At 40.3% G+C, this 19,137-nt stretch overlaps 2 protein-coding genes across 8 annotated transcripts in view; both read right to left on the reverse strand.

Annotated features, from left to right (window-relative positions):
- The window catches only part of aopep (aminopeptidase O (putative)), a 75,776-nt gene extending 59,049 nt beyond the window's left edge, over positions 1-16,727 (reverse strand). For 3 of the 5 annotated variants that reach the window (XR_013293352.1, XM_077560420.1, XM_077560422.1), the window contains exons 1-5: positions 15,781-16,727; positions 15,296-15,465; positions 13,617-13,833; positions 12,612-12,846; positions 10,506-10,630 (exon numbers count right to left, since the gene is read on the reverse strand). Coding sequence is in view for 4 of the 5 variants with exons in the window: in XM_077560420.1 (XP_077416546.1) it covers positions 10,506-10,630; positions 12,612-12,846; positions 13,617-13,833; positions 15,296-15,465; positions 15,781-16,397 (1,364 nt within the window). In the remaining variant the exon portion in view is untranslated. The remainder of the gene's footprint in view (positions 1-10,505; positions 10,631-12,611; positions 12,847-13,616; positions 13,834-15,295; positions 15,466-15,780) is intronic. The other 2 variants (XM_077560423.1, XM_077560421.1) reach the window with 2 other exon arrangements.
- Positions 16,728-17,129: 402 nt separating this feature from the next.
- The window catches only part of dock8 (dedicator of cytokinesis 8), a 73,692-nt gene continuing 71,684 nt past the window's right edge, over positions 17,130-19,137 (reverse strand). For all 3 annotated transcript variants that reach the window (XM_077560501.1, XM_077560502.1, XM_077560500.1), the window contains one exon: positions 17,130-18,666. In XM_077560501.1, the coding sequence (XP_077416627.1) occupies positions 18,615-18,666 (52 nt within the window). In that variant the 3' untranslated portion in view covers positions 17,130-18,614. The remainder of the gene's footprint in view (positions 18,667-19,137) is intronic.

Raw genomic sequence — 19,137 nt, forward strand, 5'->3', positions numbered from 1 at the left:
AAGCGTCTGGCTTTGCACAGACAGATGAAATTACCTTCAGCCTCAAGGTTCCACACAAACACACACACAAAGCTCAGGATACGCATCAAGAGCAGCCGTGTCCCCTACGCTGCACAATGGATCCATCCATCACTTCTTGCAATGGGTTCTGTGGACTCATCCATTAGTTAGGGGAATGGGTGTGCAGGGACAGGCCTGTCTTGGCCTGGCCTTTAATCCAGAGTTATAGCACAGTGTGTCTGCTTTACTGTTACTTGCGGCACTATATGCCAGCTGCTGCCGGCAGGTTCACATCTGAGGGCAGTTCAATGTAACACATCTCGGTTATCCGATCATTGATCACAATGGAGGCGTATAGAGGATGTCACCTCCAGGGGGTAGGGGGGGGAAAAAGCAAATTCAAGAGCGGCTATAATTTTGAGTAATGCTGCAAATACACTTTTACAGTTGCTCGTAAAATCCTTAAACTATCAAAAATAAATCGTTCGTTGATTCTTGGCGCGGAGAAATATTCACACATTTTCACGACAAAGTATGTCAGCCGCGCCTGTCAACCGGAGTAAAAAAAAGTGCGGGTAATATTTTATTGCATATGAAACGCGCTTGGAATTTGAAAGCACAGGGAAATGCTAGATAAAAGATTAGGTGCCAACATGTTGGATCTGGGAGTTGTGTTCCGTAGGTTATCAGAATGAAAAGATGAGGGCCTAATTTGAAGGGTTTCAAGTAAGGGCTGTGGTTTGAAGTCAGGGTTTCAAACAAGAGAAACGGTTTCAAAGTAGGGTTCCAAGAGACATGATCATGTAAAGCTGCATGTACTGCATGTACTAGGGAGGAGAAATGCTGGCTTCAGGATGCAGTGCCAACACTAAGGATTTGTGAGCTGTGTTACCCAGGACAGCAGAGGGAACAAAAAAAAAAAACCTCTTCCAAAAAAGTCTTAACTACTTGTAATCACTTTAAAGTGTATACAGCGCACTCCTCCATCCTCTGTCCCTGTGCAGGCATGCGGAGCTCCCTTTTCATCCTGTCACGGTGTCTTTATGGGACTCGGAGGACATTCACTTAAACAGAGAAGAAAAAAAATCAGCTCATCCTTAACTACTTGATTAACAATGTCGCACTCCCACTACCCCCCCCCTCCCAAAAAAAACAAAAAAAAAACATATATATATATATAAACAACTTCTTCCTTGCACAGTACCTCCCAAGTCGCTTTTGAAAAGCAAAGCCTGTCGCACACTTCTAGAGTTACCGCACGGATCGAGCTGTAGAGGAGAGCAGAAAGGCAGGAAATCCTTTGAGATGTGATAAAGAGGAGAGAGGAGGGCAAAACGTGGGGGAATACCAAGGGACAAAGAACAGCGGGTTTTAGGTGGTATTTGCGCTTTAAATGGCCGTGATCTGTATTAACTAGGAGCATTCATTGGAGGTAACATGGAGCAATTGTACTACCGATGACTCAAGTGCCAAATTCCTAAAAGAAAGTCAATATTAACCAGATACTGTACATAGTGCAACATATTGTAAGAAATAAACCTCAGGAAACTATTATGGTTAAAATACGTTTAAACCAGGGTTATACCTCTGCCCACAGAGGTTCCATTGTGTTTTTGTAGCATTGGCATCTTCTTGCCCAGTGACCATTTTAATGAATATACCAGGACAGAAACACCATATCTTGTGAAATTTCACCTGAAAACAACATGATACCAGTTTTCCCATCAAAGGCTTGTGGCATCAAGATGCTGCATAATCAAACAAGAATCCCAGAGTCAGTTTATATCAAGGTGAGACTTTGATGAGAGAGAACTCTCAACTTTCATCCTCACAAATGTTTACACCCAAGCCCCTAAAAGGCCATGTCTAAGAAGCAGACTTGCCGGCTGAGCAAATTTCATCTATGAAAAAACTCTCTGTAGTTCTCGCCACACTCAATTTCTACTCCAGTGATGTCTGACACGAATTGCCAAGTCAAACAACTCCTGACGTGCGTGAAAAAAATTGCCACTTCTGGCAGTAAATCTGATTTAAAAGTCGACAAGGAATAGCACTCATGGCAACTAAACAAATTACAGAATACCTCCATGACTGCAACAAGGCAGGCAGTTGCATAATTTTGTGGGTAATACGAGAGAAAACATACAAAATGTTGTGCTATTTAGCCAATCAGGAGCTTGAATAAGATGTCTTGGGCGGGAATTCTGATGCCACCTTTACTCAATATAGTAGGAGATTAGATAATGTAGTATATGGTTGTGACTTTCGCTTTTACAGTTTGTGTATAAATGTATACATACATATGCTAAAACTCATCCAAGTATGTTTAACCAACAGGCTTTAAAAGTCTTGGCCTGCTGGGTGATGAAGAGGACAGCACACGCTCATCTGCAAATTTGTCTTGTGTAACAACAACAAGAGGCTGAGAAAGTGTGCAACGAAGGAGGGGCTGCTCGATTCTGATGCTGAAGAAGGGGGCTTTGGTGGGTTTAGTGCGCAGGAGGAGGAAGATGAAGATAGTAATTAATTCTGGGAGGCTACTGCGTAACTAACTGCGCTCGGCATTTTGGATTTAAAAAAAACGTTTACCTTTTTTAAAGTAATGACTTTTGTTTTTTCTTAATCCATATGTGTGTCTTTATTCTTTGCAAATATCCCTGAGAGACCTGTAGCTAATACAGCAAAGTGGCCAAAATATTATACAGTGCTGCTCAAAAGTTTGTGAACCTCTTGAGCAATTGTTTTGTTTGTTTCAACCCGATTTTGTTGTTCAATCCGAACCATTACATTTGATATGAAATCACAGGTGTAGGTTTATCAATTCATTGCATTGTTTTTAATTTTTTTATTTTATTTTAATTAATTGTGTTGTCATAACTTAATTAAAAAGAGTTTTTGGTCAATTCATGTAGGTGCAAAAGTAAGTGAACCTAGAGCTGCATTGTTTAAAAAAAGCAGTCAAGTAGGATCAGGTAGGACAAATCAGTAGCTAAACTAACCACTGAAATGGACCAATGAAATGAAAGGCTTACAAAGAAATTGTGCATCACTGACTGAAACTGAGACAAAAACAAGTCACTTTAGTCTTACCCAGGTAAACCCACATAGGTTAGTCATGCTGAGAGGAAGAGAAATCTCAGGGGACCTCATGAAGTCGGTAGTGACAGCACATCTGTCTGGGGAAAGCTAAAGTCATCTAAAAAAAAAAAATTGAACTGATTGGTCACAAATAAAATAGTTATGTTTGGTGAGAACTCAACACTGCATACCAGCAAAATAACCTTCTCCCTACAGTGCAGCATGGGGGGGTGAGAATGTTAAATTCTGGGCTGGCTTTCGCATCCTCAGGACCTGGACAACTCCACATAATACAGGGAATCATGAATTCAGAGGAATATTGTGAAATCCTAGATCATAACACGAACCTGTGTGAAGTTACAGCCTGGTAGACGATGGATCATGAAACATGACAATAATCCAAAGCATTCCCGCAATACAACCAAGAAATGGCTGAAGAACAACATGATTCATGTTCTGGATGTGATCAAAATACTGTGGCGGGACCTGAAGCGGGCAGTTTATGCTAGACGCCCATCCAACCTCTCTCAACTGGCTGCAATGTGCAAGGAAGAGTGGCAAAAATTCCCCCAAAGTAGATGTGAAAGGCTGATCAATCACTAAAGAAAGTGTTTGGATGGAGTTCTCATTGCAAAAGGAGGTGCAATGTCCGATTAAGTGAGAGGTTCACATACTTTTGCACCGATGAAATCTGAAGTTTTCCTTAAATCAACAACTTTTGCTCAAGAATGAATGACAATATTATCATTCTTTTTTTTCCCAAGTCCATTATTTTCAATGTCAGCATTGTAGATTTGGGTATGATATTTAATAAGGTTATTTTCATATTTTATACAAAAAATCTGACCATGCCTGCGGGGTTCAAAAACTTTTAAGCAGCACTTTATATTTGTTTGTTTTTTTATTTAGTAGTTGCGGCTTTTAATAATGTGTGCATTGTACTCCAGAAATTGGGGTATATTCATGTTTTTTCTATAGTTTCTGCAGCATTGTGGACAACAAGATCGTTGTCCTTTCATTAATGCTACAGAGAGAAAAAAACATTTGCTGAATTGTTGTCAATGTAAATGTTCTCTTACAGTAGCTTAGGACTGGGAGCTGACACTAAAAAGCACCAATCTTGCAATTACTGGATGACCACAAATATCACACAATCATGGGCTCCGTCCAATAAAAGTTTAAAAAGGTGTCGCTGCACTAAAGGGCAACATGGCAGCTGGATAGCGTCCAGCGGGGCGCCAAGAGCCTCAGGCAGCCCGGCGAGTAACTTCCTCCTAAATGGGACCAATGTTACTTCCTGTAAGACCATAAACATGGGATGTAGTCAACTGAAGTCAAGCTGAAAATCCTCCGGTGCCACTTAGTAAGGTCAAGAGGTATACACCATGGCATCATTTCCCCACTTTGACAGCTATATGGCCACTGGACTGCAAGTAGAAGGTCCATGATCCTTTTTACCCAATTTTGTTCAGACAGCCACCTATCAGTGGAAAGGCTTAAAATGAATCAATTAAAAAAAAAAGATGATTAGGAATATCCAATGTGGTCTAAAAACGTTTTTTACAATGAGACTAAATTGAGACACACATATACACACATACAGGCTTATCAGAGTCCACTATCAAGAATGCAGGGTCATCGACCGTTTGCCTGTTTGAAAACAACATGACAATGACATATGTGTGTTTGTGTGACATCATCGGGGAACACATATCGTGACCATTACGCGAACAATGGATGCATTCATACCAAGACAAGCACAGGAATCCGCGTGTCAGCAGTGAAGCATAACAACGCCCTCATCACCCATGCCACTAAAAAGACCCGTTTCAACACTTATGTCATTTCTCAACAAAAGTTTCTGGGGGGGATTACCAGCCTCTCTGGCATGTCCTTATTTGTCCTCGTTGCGACGCCAGCAGCCACAGACCTCGGCTTCAAAGAGGGCAAAAGAACGCAGTGCCCTTCCTGTCACTCCCATGGGAAGTAAATGACGTTATGATGCAACATAACATCCTTTCTTTTCTTTGGTCCTTCCTCGGGTCTCCTGACGACCTCACGACTCTGGCTGGAAGTGTTGGGTTTAGGTGAACGGTATGGGATTTTTTAATAGGTTTTAGGTGAATTTATGAATACACGCACGCATATACACATACTCACCCACATACAAAATAAAATAAAAAATAAAAAAAGAGAGCAATGATGATGACATGTCAAATCGGTAAAATTACAGAATGAACAATACTGAGCTCTCCAAGAAAAAAAAAATGATGCAACAAGGAGATTTCACCGCTAACAATTTAGTGGGCAACTTGTCATATCTGATGACTTGAGTGTGAGTTTAGAGTGGGCTATGTGCATTGACCATTTGCACCGACGTCACGTGATTACATGACTGCCCTATGATGGACGGCGGAAGGAAATGATTGTTGACTGGAATTGGACGTGACCCAGAGTGGTTTAGCGACTGTTATTTTACAAATTAAAAGTTATGATTGCCCATAGAACCATGGAATTTATTACTTCAATCAATGGTCGCCTGTCAGTCAAAGTTGCACATTTAGTCGGGACTCATAGAGCGCGATATTTACTTAAGTTGGAGATCGCTAGTTTGAAAACAGCCCCTTACCTTCTGTCGCCTGCTGTTTTTACCAAGTTAATCAAATCGCCGACTTTGCCGGAATTCACAGCGCACGACCTATATCATTATGTAGTCAATGCCGTCTCTTCTTCTTACATGAATCAAAAGCTTGTCGCTGGCTGAGTCTCTGGGACGAGATGCTACGCTCACACCGGGGGACGATATACCTCGTAATGCAAAGGTAAAATTTGTTTATCATGCAAACTGACGAGATTTTTACAAAGTCCGTTTTATATTGAAACACTGCGATGATGTTATGTTATTATGTTTACTAGCATGGAACAAATGACTATCGTAGTGGCAAGCTATGCAGTAATTTCATGAATATGACTCCAAGCACAACGACGAAATCCCCCATTATTAAACCGTCAAATGCACTTAATAGTTTTGAAGAAGGTACATTTTAAAACCAAGCTGTGTGTTCGTGCTGTTGGAGTGGACGCTAACTATCTGGCTCGTAAATGTGATTTGAAACACACAATTCGACACCTCCGTTACAATCTTTGTCAGAGTGTAGAGATTCAATGGTTGCAATACAGGCAAGTGGCTCTTTTGCCGTCCAGCGTCCCGGAGGGGGCCTTCCCATGAGGGCTGTGACGTCACGTGCAAAAAGTAAATACATCGTACAGACTGTGGATTTTGGGTTGTTCTAAGAAATGTAACTAAAATATAGTAGTTTGACTTCACGGGAACCGGTGCTCTATTATACAGACCCACATCAGTCCATACCCAAAAAATAAAAAGTACAGACTTAAGTATCCATCCCTAATTGCTAGTTATTAAGAATTTAGGATAAAGCTTGAGGGGAAACAGAATAAGTTCTTTCAAGATTCAGTTTAATTGCCCCTCTTTATCTCCCAGAAAGAATTTTAAACTGCTTTCTTCAATTTTTCCCCTTTCTACACAAGCCATCTCAGCATTCCTGCTCTCTTGTCCGGTGTCAATTTGTCTTTCTCAGAGCAGAGAAAAACGTTGACAGAAAGAAATTCTGCAGCCAAAGAACATGGGGTTTATGCTGGGGGGAAAACACTCATCATAGTTGCATAAAAGCACCTAAAATTGGTAAATTCCAAAAAGTGCTGACTGGCGTCATGCCTATATTTGTGTAAGCCTTGTTCACACATAATTGTGTGTGTGCTGAGACTCTACATTGTGGCAGTCTCAGAATGTAGACCTGCCCTTACTTGACTTCTTAATCTTGCGTTTCCTGCCCTCCCACTGTGTATCTGGGTATAAAAACTTCACACCACTGTGAATCCTCCGCCTCCCCCTTTCCTCTGGATCACACTACAACAGATTCATGCCTGCCTGCCACAGGGCCCTCCACTCCTGCTGTTTTCCGCCGGGCCACTGCACAAAATCGGCACTTGGCCCGTTCCCAAGCCGTTCCCACATGCCTCCCAATTTCCAGATTAAATAGCGCCTGTCTCTGAAGTCCTTCCAGAGGCTAATGGCTTTTGTTGCTGGGAATAAGCCGCACATCCTCTCCCACATCTCGGGGGTCCACTGGCATGTTGCGAAACACCCCCTCCCCCCCTGTGTCTCATCTCTGTCTCAATCTTCCATTTTGGTTGACCTGCCCACCATCAGAAGGCACGACTCTTCACTGTGACGTGCGTGGGCAACTTGGGACCCAAACCACCCGCGACGAAGGGAGGATTCAAGTTAGATGACTGAGTGGAGACCCATGCAGAGTTTTAAAGGGAGTCAATGCAGGTGCTGTCTCAAGCTTAATGAAGTCCTTAAATCTTTTTCCCCTGTCATGAGTTCAGTTTTTAGCAGGCAGACGAGGGCGGGAAGTATTGTATTTCCTCATAGGTGGGATGCTTATTTAGTCAACTGCAAAAAAGATCAAGCACCTATTACTGGTGAGGAGTTTAATAGTGTGGAAATCCTTTCTTTGGACAAAGCCATTGTTTATGATATTTTAAATGCATTTCTCCACTGAGAAATAACAATGCTTGGGATGCATAGTGGACGAGTGGTTAGTACGTCTATCTGCCTTACAGTTCTGAGATTTTTTTTAATGTGTGAGGAACTAAAAGTACCTGGAGAAAACCCAATCAAACACAGGAACAGTATTCAAACTACACAAAGAAAGGCAGATACGAACTAGGGGTGTGCCCAAAAAATTGATTCTCATAAGAATCGCGATTCTCATTTAGTACGATTCAGAATCGATTTTATTTAAATTATTTTATACTGTCTTGCCTTGTGTGTGCCTGTATTTGGAGCGCTGTTCATGTTGTACCCGGTTTGGCCACTGAGGGGCAGTGTGGTTCCATGCGGTCTAATACACTGTTAAGTTGCAGCCACATTAGAAAGTAGAAGGAAAAAGTCACGATCAAGTTATTCCAATAAATATTTTTTTTGCAGTATGGAGCCGTTCTTTTGAGTGATAAAAGTTCCGCGAGTAGCGCGCTAATTAGCATTAGCGAGTCAGACTCGAGTAGATCATTACAATTGCTTGCACATCTATCGATTGAAGCAAAAATCATTGTCAATAAAATCATTTTGAATCAAAAATCGTTCTTTATCGAAAATCGATTCCGAATTGAATCGCAGACCCAAAAATCGCAATCGAATCGAATCGTGAGACATTCAAAGATTCCCACCCCTAATACGAACCCAGAACCTGAAAACTTGGGATACAGATTTCCTAACCACTAGGTGGCTGTGCTGCCTACTAAACCCATTCATCAAATACGAAAAGCACAGACGTAACTGAAATGCAAATCGTCTGAAAAATGACAGTAGGTGTTGCTGTTTTAGTTAGCAAAAGAGTTCAAATGTGTTCTACAGTGTAATATTGCTCTCTCACAATAGTGTCTACCAGTATTACCGCCATTTTTCCCTGAGGAACTTATTTGGGTTGAAGTGTTTGTTTTTCCTCTACAGAGACACCTATTAAAGTGGAGGCCACTATTTGCAGAAATGCAGTATGAACGAACCAGAAAGCTATCCTCTTGAGGAACTGAAAACATCTACAGTGTATAAGGCAAAAGCCACAGAAGCGCAGCCTGTGTGTTAAAACTTGATGTGCTTCCAAAACATAAATGCAGCACAGAGAAATACATTTAAAAGACGAGGGTTTTAAATCAAATGGCATTTAGGGGGAACATTTGCTGTAATAAATGTGCAAAGTTGAGAAGTGTCCCAGGCAGTGACCCCGACGCTCTCCAAATGTTTGCGAGAGAAGCTAATATGGGGCCGTGACGCACTGAGCAGACATTTGTGGCGATGAGCTCACGTCCAGTCTTGCGAGGGAATAAAATAACAGAGACATAGACAATGTTGACTGAACACCACAAATTACTTTTCTTTGTCAACACTGTAAAGGCCAGAACGGTAACAGTAACCTGCTTCAATTTTAGCTTCTTTCCTACAGCTACCAGCGAGGCTTTGATTGTACTATGTATCTTTACACACTACAGACGAGCATATTTCTTCAGTCGTCATTGTCATGAAAAATACCCCTTTCGGGAAAAAAAAGATAATTGAAGTCATTAGATTTTGTAAAAGAAAAAAAGGCATACATTTACAAGAAAAGATGTCTTCTTCTTCAAAAAAGGGTAAAAAAAAAAGTGTTGAATATTTTTTTAGAAAAGAGCAGTAATTTCATAAGGGAAAAAACAGGTCCTTTTTTTTCAAAATTCCAAATCTCAAAAGTAATAGGCCAAAATACTAAAAATATATATATATATTTTTTTTTTAAACAAATAAATAAAACAATTAAAATCAGGGGGAAAGAAAATCCTTTCAAGTACTAAGTTGGGATTTTTTTTTCTTTCCGGAAAATAAATACAATCTTACAAGTATTCAGTCATATTTTATGGTGATTGAAAAAGTAATGTTATGAGAAAAAATATATTATTATTATTAATAATAATTAAAGAGAAAAATGTAATGTTACAAGAAAAAAAACATATGGGAGGAAATTTATTGAAATGTTAAAGAAAAAGAAGGCAAAAGAAGTTTACCTATAGAAGAAATTAGATGAAATATGGGTAGAGGGTGAAGAGGACAGGATTATGGTGAAGGCGTAAAAAAGATATGCGTAAAAGTAGATTCATCTACTCTGCGGAGGACCGTGAAGGAGTCTTGCTGCATCTGTGCCCCCCCACATCAACAGGCAGACCTCTGCTTACACTACACGCAAACAAATCAACACAAATCTGGCTGTTAGAGAGGAGAGCCTGGAGACCACCTGAACCACTGCTGGGGAGTGGTGAGGGGGGGATTGACAGGAATTACCACAGAAGTGAGTTAAGGATGCAATCTTTTGGCATATGTGGTATGTTTGGGGAAGATGAGGAAAACCCGGTGTCCTACAAGGAAAGAGGTGAAGGCCACATTTCATAAGAGGAGATAATTGATGGGGAGTTACACTTGGACCCTACAATTCAGTAAGGAGCTCTAAAAGAAGAATGAGGAGGGGGGGGGGGGGAGGTTTACATGCGAAACAAGGCATGAATCACACTCCAGAAACAAGTGAAGTGGAGCCCAGGCGGCAGATTAAAGCGTCAACAGTGCGGCAGCCAAACTCAATGTTTTCGTTGCAATATGAAAATTATAGCTTGTGTCTTCCAAAAAGGCTAAAACACCTCAAAACATATCATCTGAGGATTTATAAGTCCTGCTTGACCAATGCTCCAGCGAATACAGTACAACGATTTTTAATAAACAGAGTCAGTCTATGTTTGCTATTGACCACAGCCACTACCCAATCCCACCAGATTGTAACTAACCATCTCTCCACCTTGTGTGTGTGTGTGTGTGTTCGTACCTGGCCATGCCCAGACTGGAAAACCCAGCTGGCACGATGAGAACGTCAAGGCGGGGGAAGGGATGAACTCCCAGAACTGCCTGGGCTGCGGCTAAACATCGTGGCAACAGGGCGAGGATTCTGCTCTAAGATGAGAACATCAACAAGTGTCTTTAACATAGTGAAAACACGGACGCTAGCACAAATAGCAACATTGGAATACTTTCTCCAGAAAAAAAAAAGGAATACTTTTTCGAGAAAGCGAGTGGTGTAAAAATGAATATATTTATTCAACAAAAAAAACATAAGCTTCCATAAGTTTATGCCTGTGTTTTGGGTTAGGTCATGGGTCATTGTGTTATGATGTTGATGTTATCAGTTGCTTATACAGTTACTATGTCCATTATGATCGTAGCAGTCATTTCGTGTTGTAGCATGCGGGTCACCAAGATGGCCATTAGGTGTCACCCTTGTTTCCTATTTAAGCCAACATGTGCTCATCAGTTACAGGTGTGTAATTAGACTTGAAGCAATACAGTTTTTAGACCGCTGTTAGGGTCGGGAGTTGGGCACATTGTGCTTATTGCCAGCAAGATTTGAATGTACTTTGTAGCACTTGAAGCTTACGTGAGAAAATAAATCGTCTTATAGGCAATAAATACAGTGAAAGACTTGTTTTTCCAACAAAGCGATCAAGCGCGTGAAACACTTCAAATGTCTATTGTATTATGTATTAGCTACTCTTAGTTTGTCTAATCTTATGCAGTTACTATGCCCCTTATGATGAAGTTGTCAGTTGCCATGCAGTTGCTATGGTCCGGTATTAGTGACACTTATTTGATCATGTAGGCCTTTATTCTGTCACATAGAATTGTGCATTGCCCTAGCAAGAGTTGCTGAATGACACTTTTGTCAGTTCGTCGAAGTCTCTTAGCCGAGGTTTTCAGCACATTAAATTAAGGTTTCTTGACCCTCCTCTTCCTTGTAAGTTGTTCCTCCACGTATTCCGAGGTCGCTTCCATGCATTCAGTCATGCTCTCTAAATTGAGGTTTCTCCGTCAAGTGTTTCTCATCGAGCCAATCTGAATCCAGCCCTGCTCTCTGTTGTAACTTTGTATTTTTGTATAGAAAGACTCTCTGTTTCCCATCTCCCATGCCTGGTCTGCATTTGGGTCCTAACTCCGCACCTCACGTGACAGACAACATGAAACAAAGGGCAACAATGGATGACAAACAGCGTCTTCTTGTTAACTCATTCCATTGCGGTGCCATCTGTTGATAGGTTTATTTGATTATGCATGAGAAAAATAATCAATCAATGAATTGTTAACTGGATGGCTCCCTAAAGATTCTTAAATCCTCTTTACATGAATGTATCATGAGACATCAAATTAGTTGAGAGTGAATCAAAGTCACATCTGTTGGTTGCAGCCAAGTGCTGTTATTTTTTGTAGAAATGAGTTGTAATTTTATGACAAAAGAACAAAAAAATACTTTGAGGGAAAAAACAAAGTGTTATATATTTTTTAGTAAAAAGGTCATGTTACAAAAAAAAAAAATTTAATCTTAAAAGTATCTTAAAGAGCTGTTAGAAGTATTAAAGTCCTAATTTAAAGGGATAAGGGTCATAATGTTGCAAGAAAAAAATATGTATGCATTATTTTTTACAGAGCATAAAGAATATATGCTTTTGAGTATTTTCATATGCTCTGTCTGTATGTGATGTTGCACCGTTTGTGTTTAAATAACTTCTGCAATATTAATGTTAGTTTCGGTAGCCCTTTCATGGCGTTTCACATTATGGAAAAAACAAACGTATGTGGTTTGGTTGAATACAAAATGTGTAATTATTTTTGTTTGGTTTAACAAAAGATTCAACTGGGATGCGGCAATAAATAGCTTGAAGGAAGCGCGCTAGGCCTCTTTTTTTTTGAAGAACTGTTTACTATACAACAAACTCTGCGGGAGGGCATAATAGACAACATCTGCATCGTCTCTGCACTCTATCTTGGGACCCAAAGTTAGAAAAACTGATAGGTAAAACACATTTTTGCTCACAACACCAAAAATAAATAAATAAATAATCTACAGAGTGACTGTTCCTATTTCCAATAACAAGGTACCAACCACTGCATTGTCATCTGAAGTGTGGACAGTCCCAACCTGCGCTTTCTGCAGTAGGCCGACGGGCGCAAAAACACGGTGCGGGATCACACGCTGGGACTTCACGGCGCGCTCGATGAACCGGCAAGGGTAGTCGCCATGGGAACAAGGGAAGCCGTCATCCAACATGGCTGAATGGTCGGGCACAGAAACGCTCTCGTGCTGAGAGGACGAGTCCGAGCAGGCGGTCCGGTCTTCGCTTGGAACGCATTGAAAAGGAAAAGACAAGTTTAATCCAAGGTTAATAAAAAGCCTTTTAATAGGTTTTCCCATTGAGAGCACACAGTGTGCGTGAGGTATAATACTCATACCATGTGTGCTGTCTCTTTGTTCTAAGCGTGGGAATGAAAGCCATGGAAATATGGACTATATACAAAACCGCTCCTAAAAATATCAAGGTGTCACTATGCAATCGTATTCTTTCTAAACGCAACAACCAGTGCTGACTGCGTATCCAGGGGTTTTCGAGCCGCGTCCAAGTTTCCTTCCAGCCATTCACTGCAAATAAAGGCCTGCCTTGTAGTGGGAGATTCCTGAGGCCGGCGGCAGGCTACGGCTGGACTGCCACGGGAGGAAAACCAGGGCGGGAGGAGGAGGCTTACTGGAAATCACTGGCAGACGCAGCAGGGCTGAGGAGTGGGGACCCCAGTCCAACTGGGCCCTGCACGCCAGTCACTCACTGGATCCTCTATCCATAAAAATGTGCGTCTGCTTTACTTGTTTGCACTCCAAAGATAATTTCTACTGGGCCCAGAGTATGGAATTCTCAACGCTTTGATGTACTTGTCATAAAAAGGCCGAGCGAGAGCTGCTGCACCCTAAACCTCACCATGCTTGGGGGAATGAAAAGGGAAAGGTTTGTCATGGAATGTGGAAAGGCCAGACTCGGGTTAATGACGCCAGGAAAGGAGGAGGTCTTGCCAAAATAAAAGCAAACAGTAAAAAAAAAAAAAGTAAAAAATATGCTACCTGCCAGTGTGAAGCCTGGAGACTTTTACTAAGTCGCTGCTTGAACCTCCAGGTGAGGACAAGGGGACGGACTCCCCAAACTCATCCCTCCTTTCCCTCCACCCTCTTCCACACGCAGGAAGATGGTGAGCAGGGACTTGTTGCCAGCAGCCCACTGCCAAAGTGAAGGTGGAGGCCGGCATGGGCATTGTGACGTAGTAATTCCACAGCAACAAATCTGCGGATACAAAGACAAAGGCTTGTAAAATGTCATACGTGATGAGTTTACATAACATCAAGGGTAAAGGGGCGTTTTTATTTTTGGGCCACAGATGTTTTCTAAAGCAGTCGTTCTCAAACTTCTCGGATCATGTACCACTTAAATAAAATGCTTGTTCTCAAAGTACAACCATCATGACTAACATTATAATAATTAGAATTTCTTAAAAAGTATATATTTGATTATTATTTTAAGTCACTGTAACATAATGCAGAGTTTGAACATTAACTCTGTGGTTAAACATAGAAAAAAAAGAAGCTTGAATAATAATAGTTAAACAAAAAAATATACCGTAGTAATTTTTTTTTAAAACAAACAGTCCTATAAGAATAAAAACAAATATATTGAACTTAAAAATTAAATACATCTTAACTGCCCTTAACAAATATACTGCATTGGATTTATAATAAAAAAAATAAAAAAAAAAGTTTAAGGTGCTCTAAATTATTTGAACATTTAATTCAGTGGGTTTTTGTTTACTTTTCAAAACAGCCCGCATACTTATGGTACTCGTACCACTCTTAATTAAAAACAAAACAAAAACACTTGCAAATAGTTGTTCTGACTAAATAAATACTAGGGTGCCATCGGAGAAAAAACCCTGATAAGGAATCTGACTGGTTTGGTGAGGAAAGTGTAGTAGCGGGGGGGGAAAAGGCAGGAAATTCCTAAGTTTCCCCTAAGTTTTATGGTTGTGCCTCTAAAAATTTAAGTTCACACTGCTCCAATTAAAATAAATAAAAATTTGCTTGGAGCGCCGTTTTAGACGAGTATTTTTTTTGTAATGTTTTGATAAATCTAAATTATTACACAAAAATGTCACAATCTTAAGAGAACAATTTTTTTTTCTAGAAAATGTAATAGACATTTTTGGGGGAAAACAAAAAAACAATATCAAAGAGCATAAAATCATGATTATTTGGGAGTTCCAAAAATTGTCTTTTGAATTGGCCTTTACTGTATGTGAATGATCACGTAACCAAACTGAAAAAAGGTTAGTGGACTTCCTGTGTGTGCAGCGATAACTATAATGCACATGAGTTGATGACTTGATGGTGAACCCGACCTTACTAGGATATTGTTTCATTATTGTTTGCGTCTTCAGACAATAGATAAAGTTAAATACATGTATATAATTTCTTTATACATATATATAATACAAATACATACAAACGCGTACATGTACCACCTGGCTGTGCAAATGGACACAGTTGACCTACTTTTTCCTCAGTACAAAAGGTAACAATACAGTGTCAGCATTGCAATTTCAATGACAGAAAGGTCACTCTTTTTTTTCCAACACAATTCCTCTTACACAACACAAGAACACAAAAGACAGACTAAAAAGGCAAGTAAGTTTTCAATCTGCAATACAAGGTCCTTTTTTTTACCCCACAACAGTTAAAAAGAAAAATCTTACTTGTGTCCCCATCCTCAGTAGGCGCGACCTGTTCCTCACCGCTCATCAAGACCACACAGTCGCAGGGAGCCCGCACCCTGGCCTGCCACGTTGACATGGCAATAGGCGGCTCCTGGCAGGGGAAGAGGGCTCGGTTGTTGATGGGCGAGCCGGCGGTGTACACGCACGCCCTGCAATGATTAATGAATAGAGACTGAATTCTGTCTAATTCAGTAAATAAGTCTTTCTTTAAAAATTGGCTGTCATTGGGAAATGTTATGTAACAAAAGTACTAGTGGTATCAGTACTTGGTATTGGTGACTAGATTTATGTCAGTGACAAAAAAAAAAGCATTTTCCCAGTTACCCTGTGTATCCACCTGCTGCTAAGATCATTATTATTTCAGTACTTCTTGTGACTTTTTTTTAAAATGGTTTTCCACATGAGTGTTATAATAAATAAAGGTTGAGAAACACTGGATTAACAGACTGTCCACCTTGACTCACTTGTTGTCTTGGTCATTGGTCCACCTCACGGAGCCCCCAGTAGGCCTTGTTTCGTAGCAAATCCTGAGGGCCTGGGGGAAGTCTTGTGGGGAGGAGACCCCTTCCTTCCACACCTGCAGACTCCAGCGGTCGGTGTGAAAATGCAGCGGGCCGCCATCCTGCTCAACACCAGGAGAACGGCCGCACGCTGAAAAGAGCTCCTGCTGCCGCCTCCACTGAGCAGAAGGCATGGAGACCAAACTTTGGATGAGGTCAGGGGGTCGCACACCGGGAAAGGCGTCTAATAAGGTTTTAACGTCCACTTGCTCCACCTTTGACACAGTGATGTCACAACAGTCCAGCACAAAGATAAAATGACCTTCAGGTGAGAGCTTGATATGATCTGCTGCTATCCTAACACTTGGGAAATCACTTGAACACTGTTCCGTGTTTCTGAGCTTGTTCCTGTCATGTTCCTCGGGCTCTACAGTAGCAGTAGGTTGCAGGAACAGAACCACACTACCACTGATGACTTTCCTGTCAAAATGAACAGTTAGGTCAAGAGCATAGTGCTTGACTAGAATGTGGCTAGTATTGGCACAAAGTGGAAGGTCGAAGTCCCCCACTTGCTCCTCCATGTCACCAAAAATATCAGTTCAAACGTTCCCGATGACAGTAAAAGCACTTCAGCTTTAACATTTCTATTACAGTGTGATTGGCATGACTAAACGCATGCGCAGTGATTCGAAGTCGGGCAGTAGGGCACAAACTTTGCTTTTCATGAGCTGACAGACCTTGACTGAATTTAAACCGCGACAAGATGCCGTGACATCGTTTTCATTTTAATCTCAGTCCCTAACGTCGTAATAATAGCGGTAAAATTTGCCAAAGAATGAAGAGACTTTCTATAAAGCTGTCAACATACCACTGACTGTCTGCACCTCACGGACACAAGAAACGAGACCGCCAAATCTGTCGAAAACTGATGACGTTGTGCAGAGGCGACAGGAGGGAAATGTAGTTCTTTTCCCTTCTAGACGTCTTTTTCTTGTTAAACGGCTTTAGTTGGCGATCATTTATTGTGTAAATAATTTGAACGTACCAACTGCAATACATTTTGTGAACCAAGTTACGAAATCATTGCTGTGTTAAGAAATTTTGATGCTGGTAACAGTCCCATAATTAAGACGTCATAACATCTGCGACGCCTGTCATTTGTAGTTTTCCCTCTCTTTTCAAAAATAACTCTCATGGAGCATTTAGATTGTATTTTTAGTTACTCAATTGATTTGTTTCGAACTTTATGTTCATAAAAATATAACAATTATGCCATTCTTCTTCTTGAAAGGGTATACAAGCAAACAAGTGGCAACAAGTGTACATTTTATTATTATTCAGGTGCTTTATCAGTATTATGTACAATATATGTACAGTTAAACTGTGTGTTGAAAAACACAGCAAAAACAAGGAAATAAAATTATAAAAACAATTTTAAAAAAAAACATTTACAGCCAACAAGTACACCTACAAGATGTATTAGGAATGAAAACAAGAGTTGTTTACAAAGATAATACTCAGTTTTGATTAAAATCTGCAGTATTGAAACTGAAATCTCTTTATGAACCCATTTCAGTATGATCCAGTTCAGTTTACACTACAATTATACATGTATTTATAAATTAATACAGCTTTCTGATAGTGTCAATCAAAACTGAGCATTCTCACTTTGTGTGTCCTGTATGTGTGTGTTCGTGTACTTGTTCTCATCGGATTGTGAGGGTATCCCTATAATTGTGCTCAGAGAGTGGTCTTGCCACTATTATAATGTATTTCAATGCCAGCTTTTGCCTCAAACCCGGTTTGCAAAATAGAATTTTATTTAATACAACGATCTGTGTAAACAATTTTACCAAGTTTACAAAACAGTACAAAAAATTCTAATTCACCAAATGTGCCCTGCATAAACAAGCTGCATAAAAATAAAGGACCACATGCACTTCTTAAGTGAAATGATATATTTACGGGACCATTTAAGACATGTATTTCCTGGAATGTAACGTGACAAAAAGTAAACATGAAATAAAGAATGTGCAGTGGCATTTGAAATTATTGCTCTTTACAACTTAATAAAGAATTGCATTTGGCACACATTGTTTAATCAGTACCAAATCCTAACTATTAGTATTTTTAATCAATACAAATGTCCCTGTTATCTAAAAATATATTCCACAAAATAAAATGCACTTTTTCCTCATAGATTTGTACACTATTTGATGTGTCATAAATCAAAACTTACAGTCTAAGTAGAACAAATTAAGTCAATCCACTGCATGCAAACCTGTCAGATAACTCCAAATAAGTTAATAATAATAAAAAATAAAATTAAAAAAAAGCAACCTTGAATTCATACAAACAAACATCTAAGTCTCACGTTTAACGCTCAGGTTAGAATTTCAGTAAGCCCTTTTAGCACAGAACAGAATCATTGACTGTGTGAGTGACACAGAATCGTCACATCCACTTACAAACACACTCGTGCACGCACACACACACGCACACACACAGCATGACAGCATTATTGGCACACAAACAAGGTCCTGAGCCAGCAAGGACCAAATGGAGAACATCTTCAAACGTTTGCAGCATCATTAGGACATGAATATGTGACAGTGAACGGCTCCATGTGTCATGTCGTGCGCACCATTAGAATGGACAAATGTGTCTTATAATTATTAACACTGATGGTTGTCTTTTTGACAACTGTCAAGCAACTGTTGCGGGGTGTATTGAGGTCGCCGACGACAATTGATTGCGCCTTTTCACAAAGTGTCGCCTCATGGATTCGCCATGGCCTCTCAGGAGACTTCCTCGTGGGTTCTGCGGAAACTCAGACGTTTGAAGGAATCCCTGCGGAGATATACAAAACGGTAAGAGATGCATGCATACAGAAATTGAGCATTTAACCCAACTTCCGATAAAAGTCAGCAAAGGCCCGGAACCCCTGTATATGTTTTGTGTCAACAGAATATGGTGAACATTTCGGATCTAAAACTATTTCACATAACATTTTCTCTCATATTTTTGATGAAAAACAACTTCACACACAATTACAGTGGCTACTATGGCTCCATGCTATGAGCTAGTAAATTAGCCAGGCATTAGTTAGCGGTCGGATTAACATTATTCTAGACATTGGATTAATTTTACGTTATAACTATTATTTACTTCTTTTTTTTAACCGTTTACCGTGAATTCGTCTGTCCCATGTGTTTGTGCATGTTGCGCTTGCTAGCTGCAGGTACAAAAGGGGGTGTGTCACTGTGTCACATGACATTGTCACAGTGACAGATTAGTAGAGACAAGATTTTACGAAATCAT

The sequence above is a fragment of the Vanacampus margaritifer genome, chromosome 3 (genome assembly GCF_051991255.1).
Source record: "Vanacampus margaritifer isolate UIUO_Vmar chromosome 3, RoL_Vmar_1.0, whole genome shotgun sequence".
NCBI lineage: Eukaryota > Metazoa > Chordata > Actinopteri > Syngnathiformes > Syngnathidae > Vanacampus > Vanacampus margaritifer.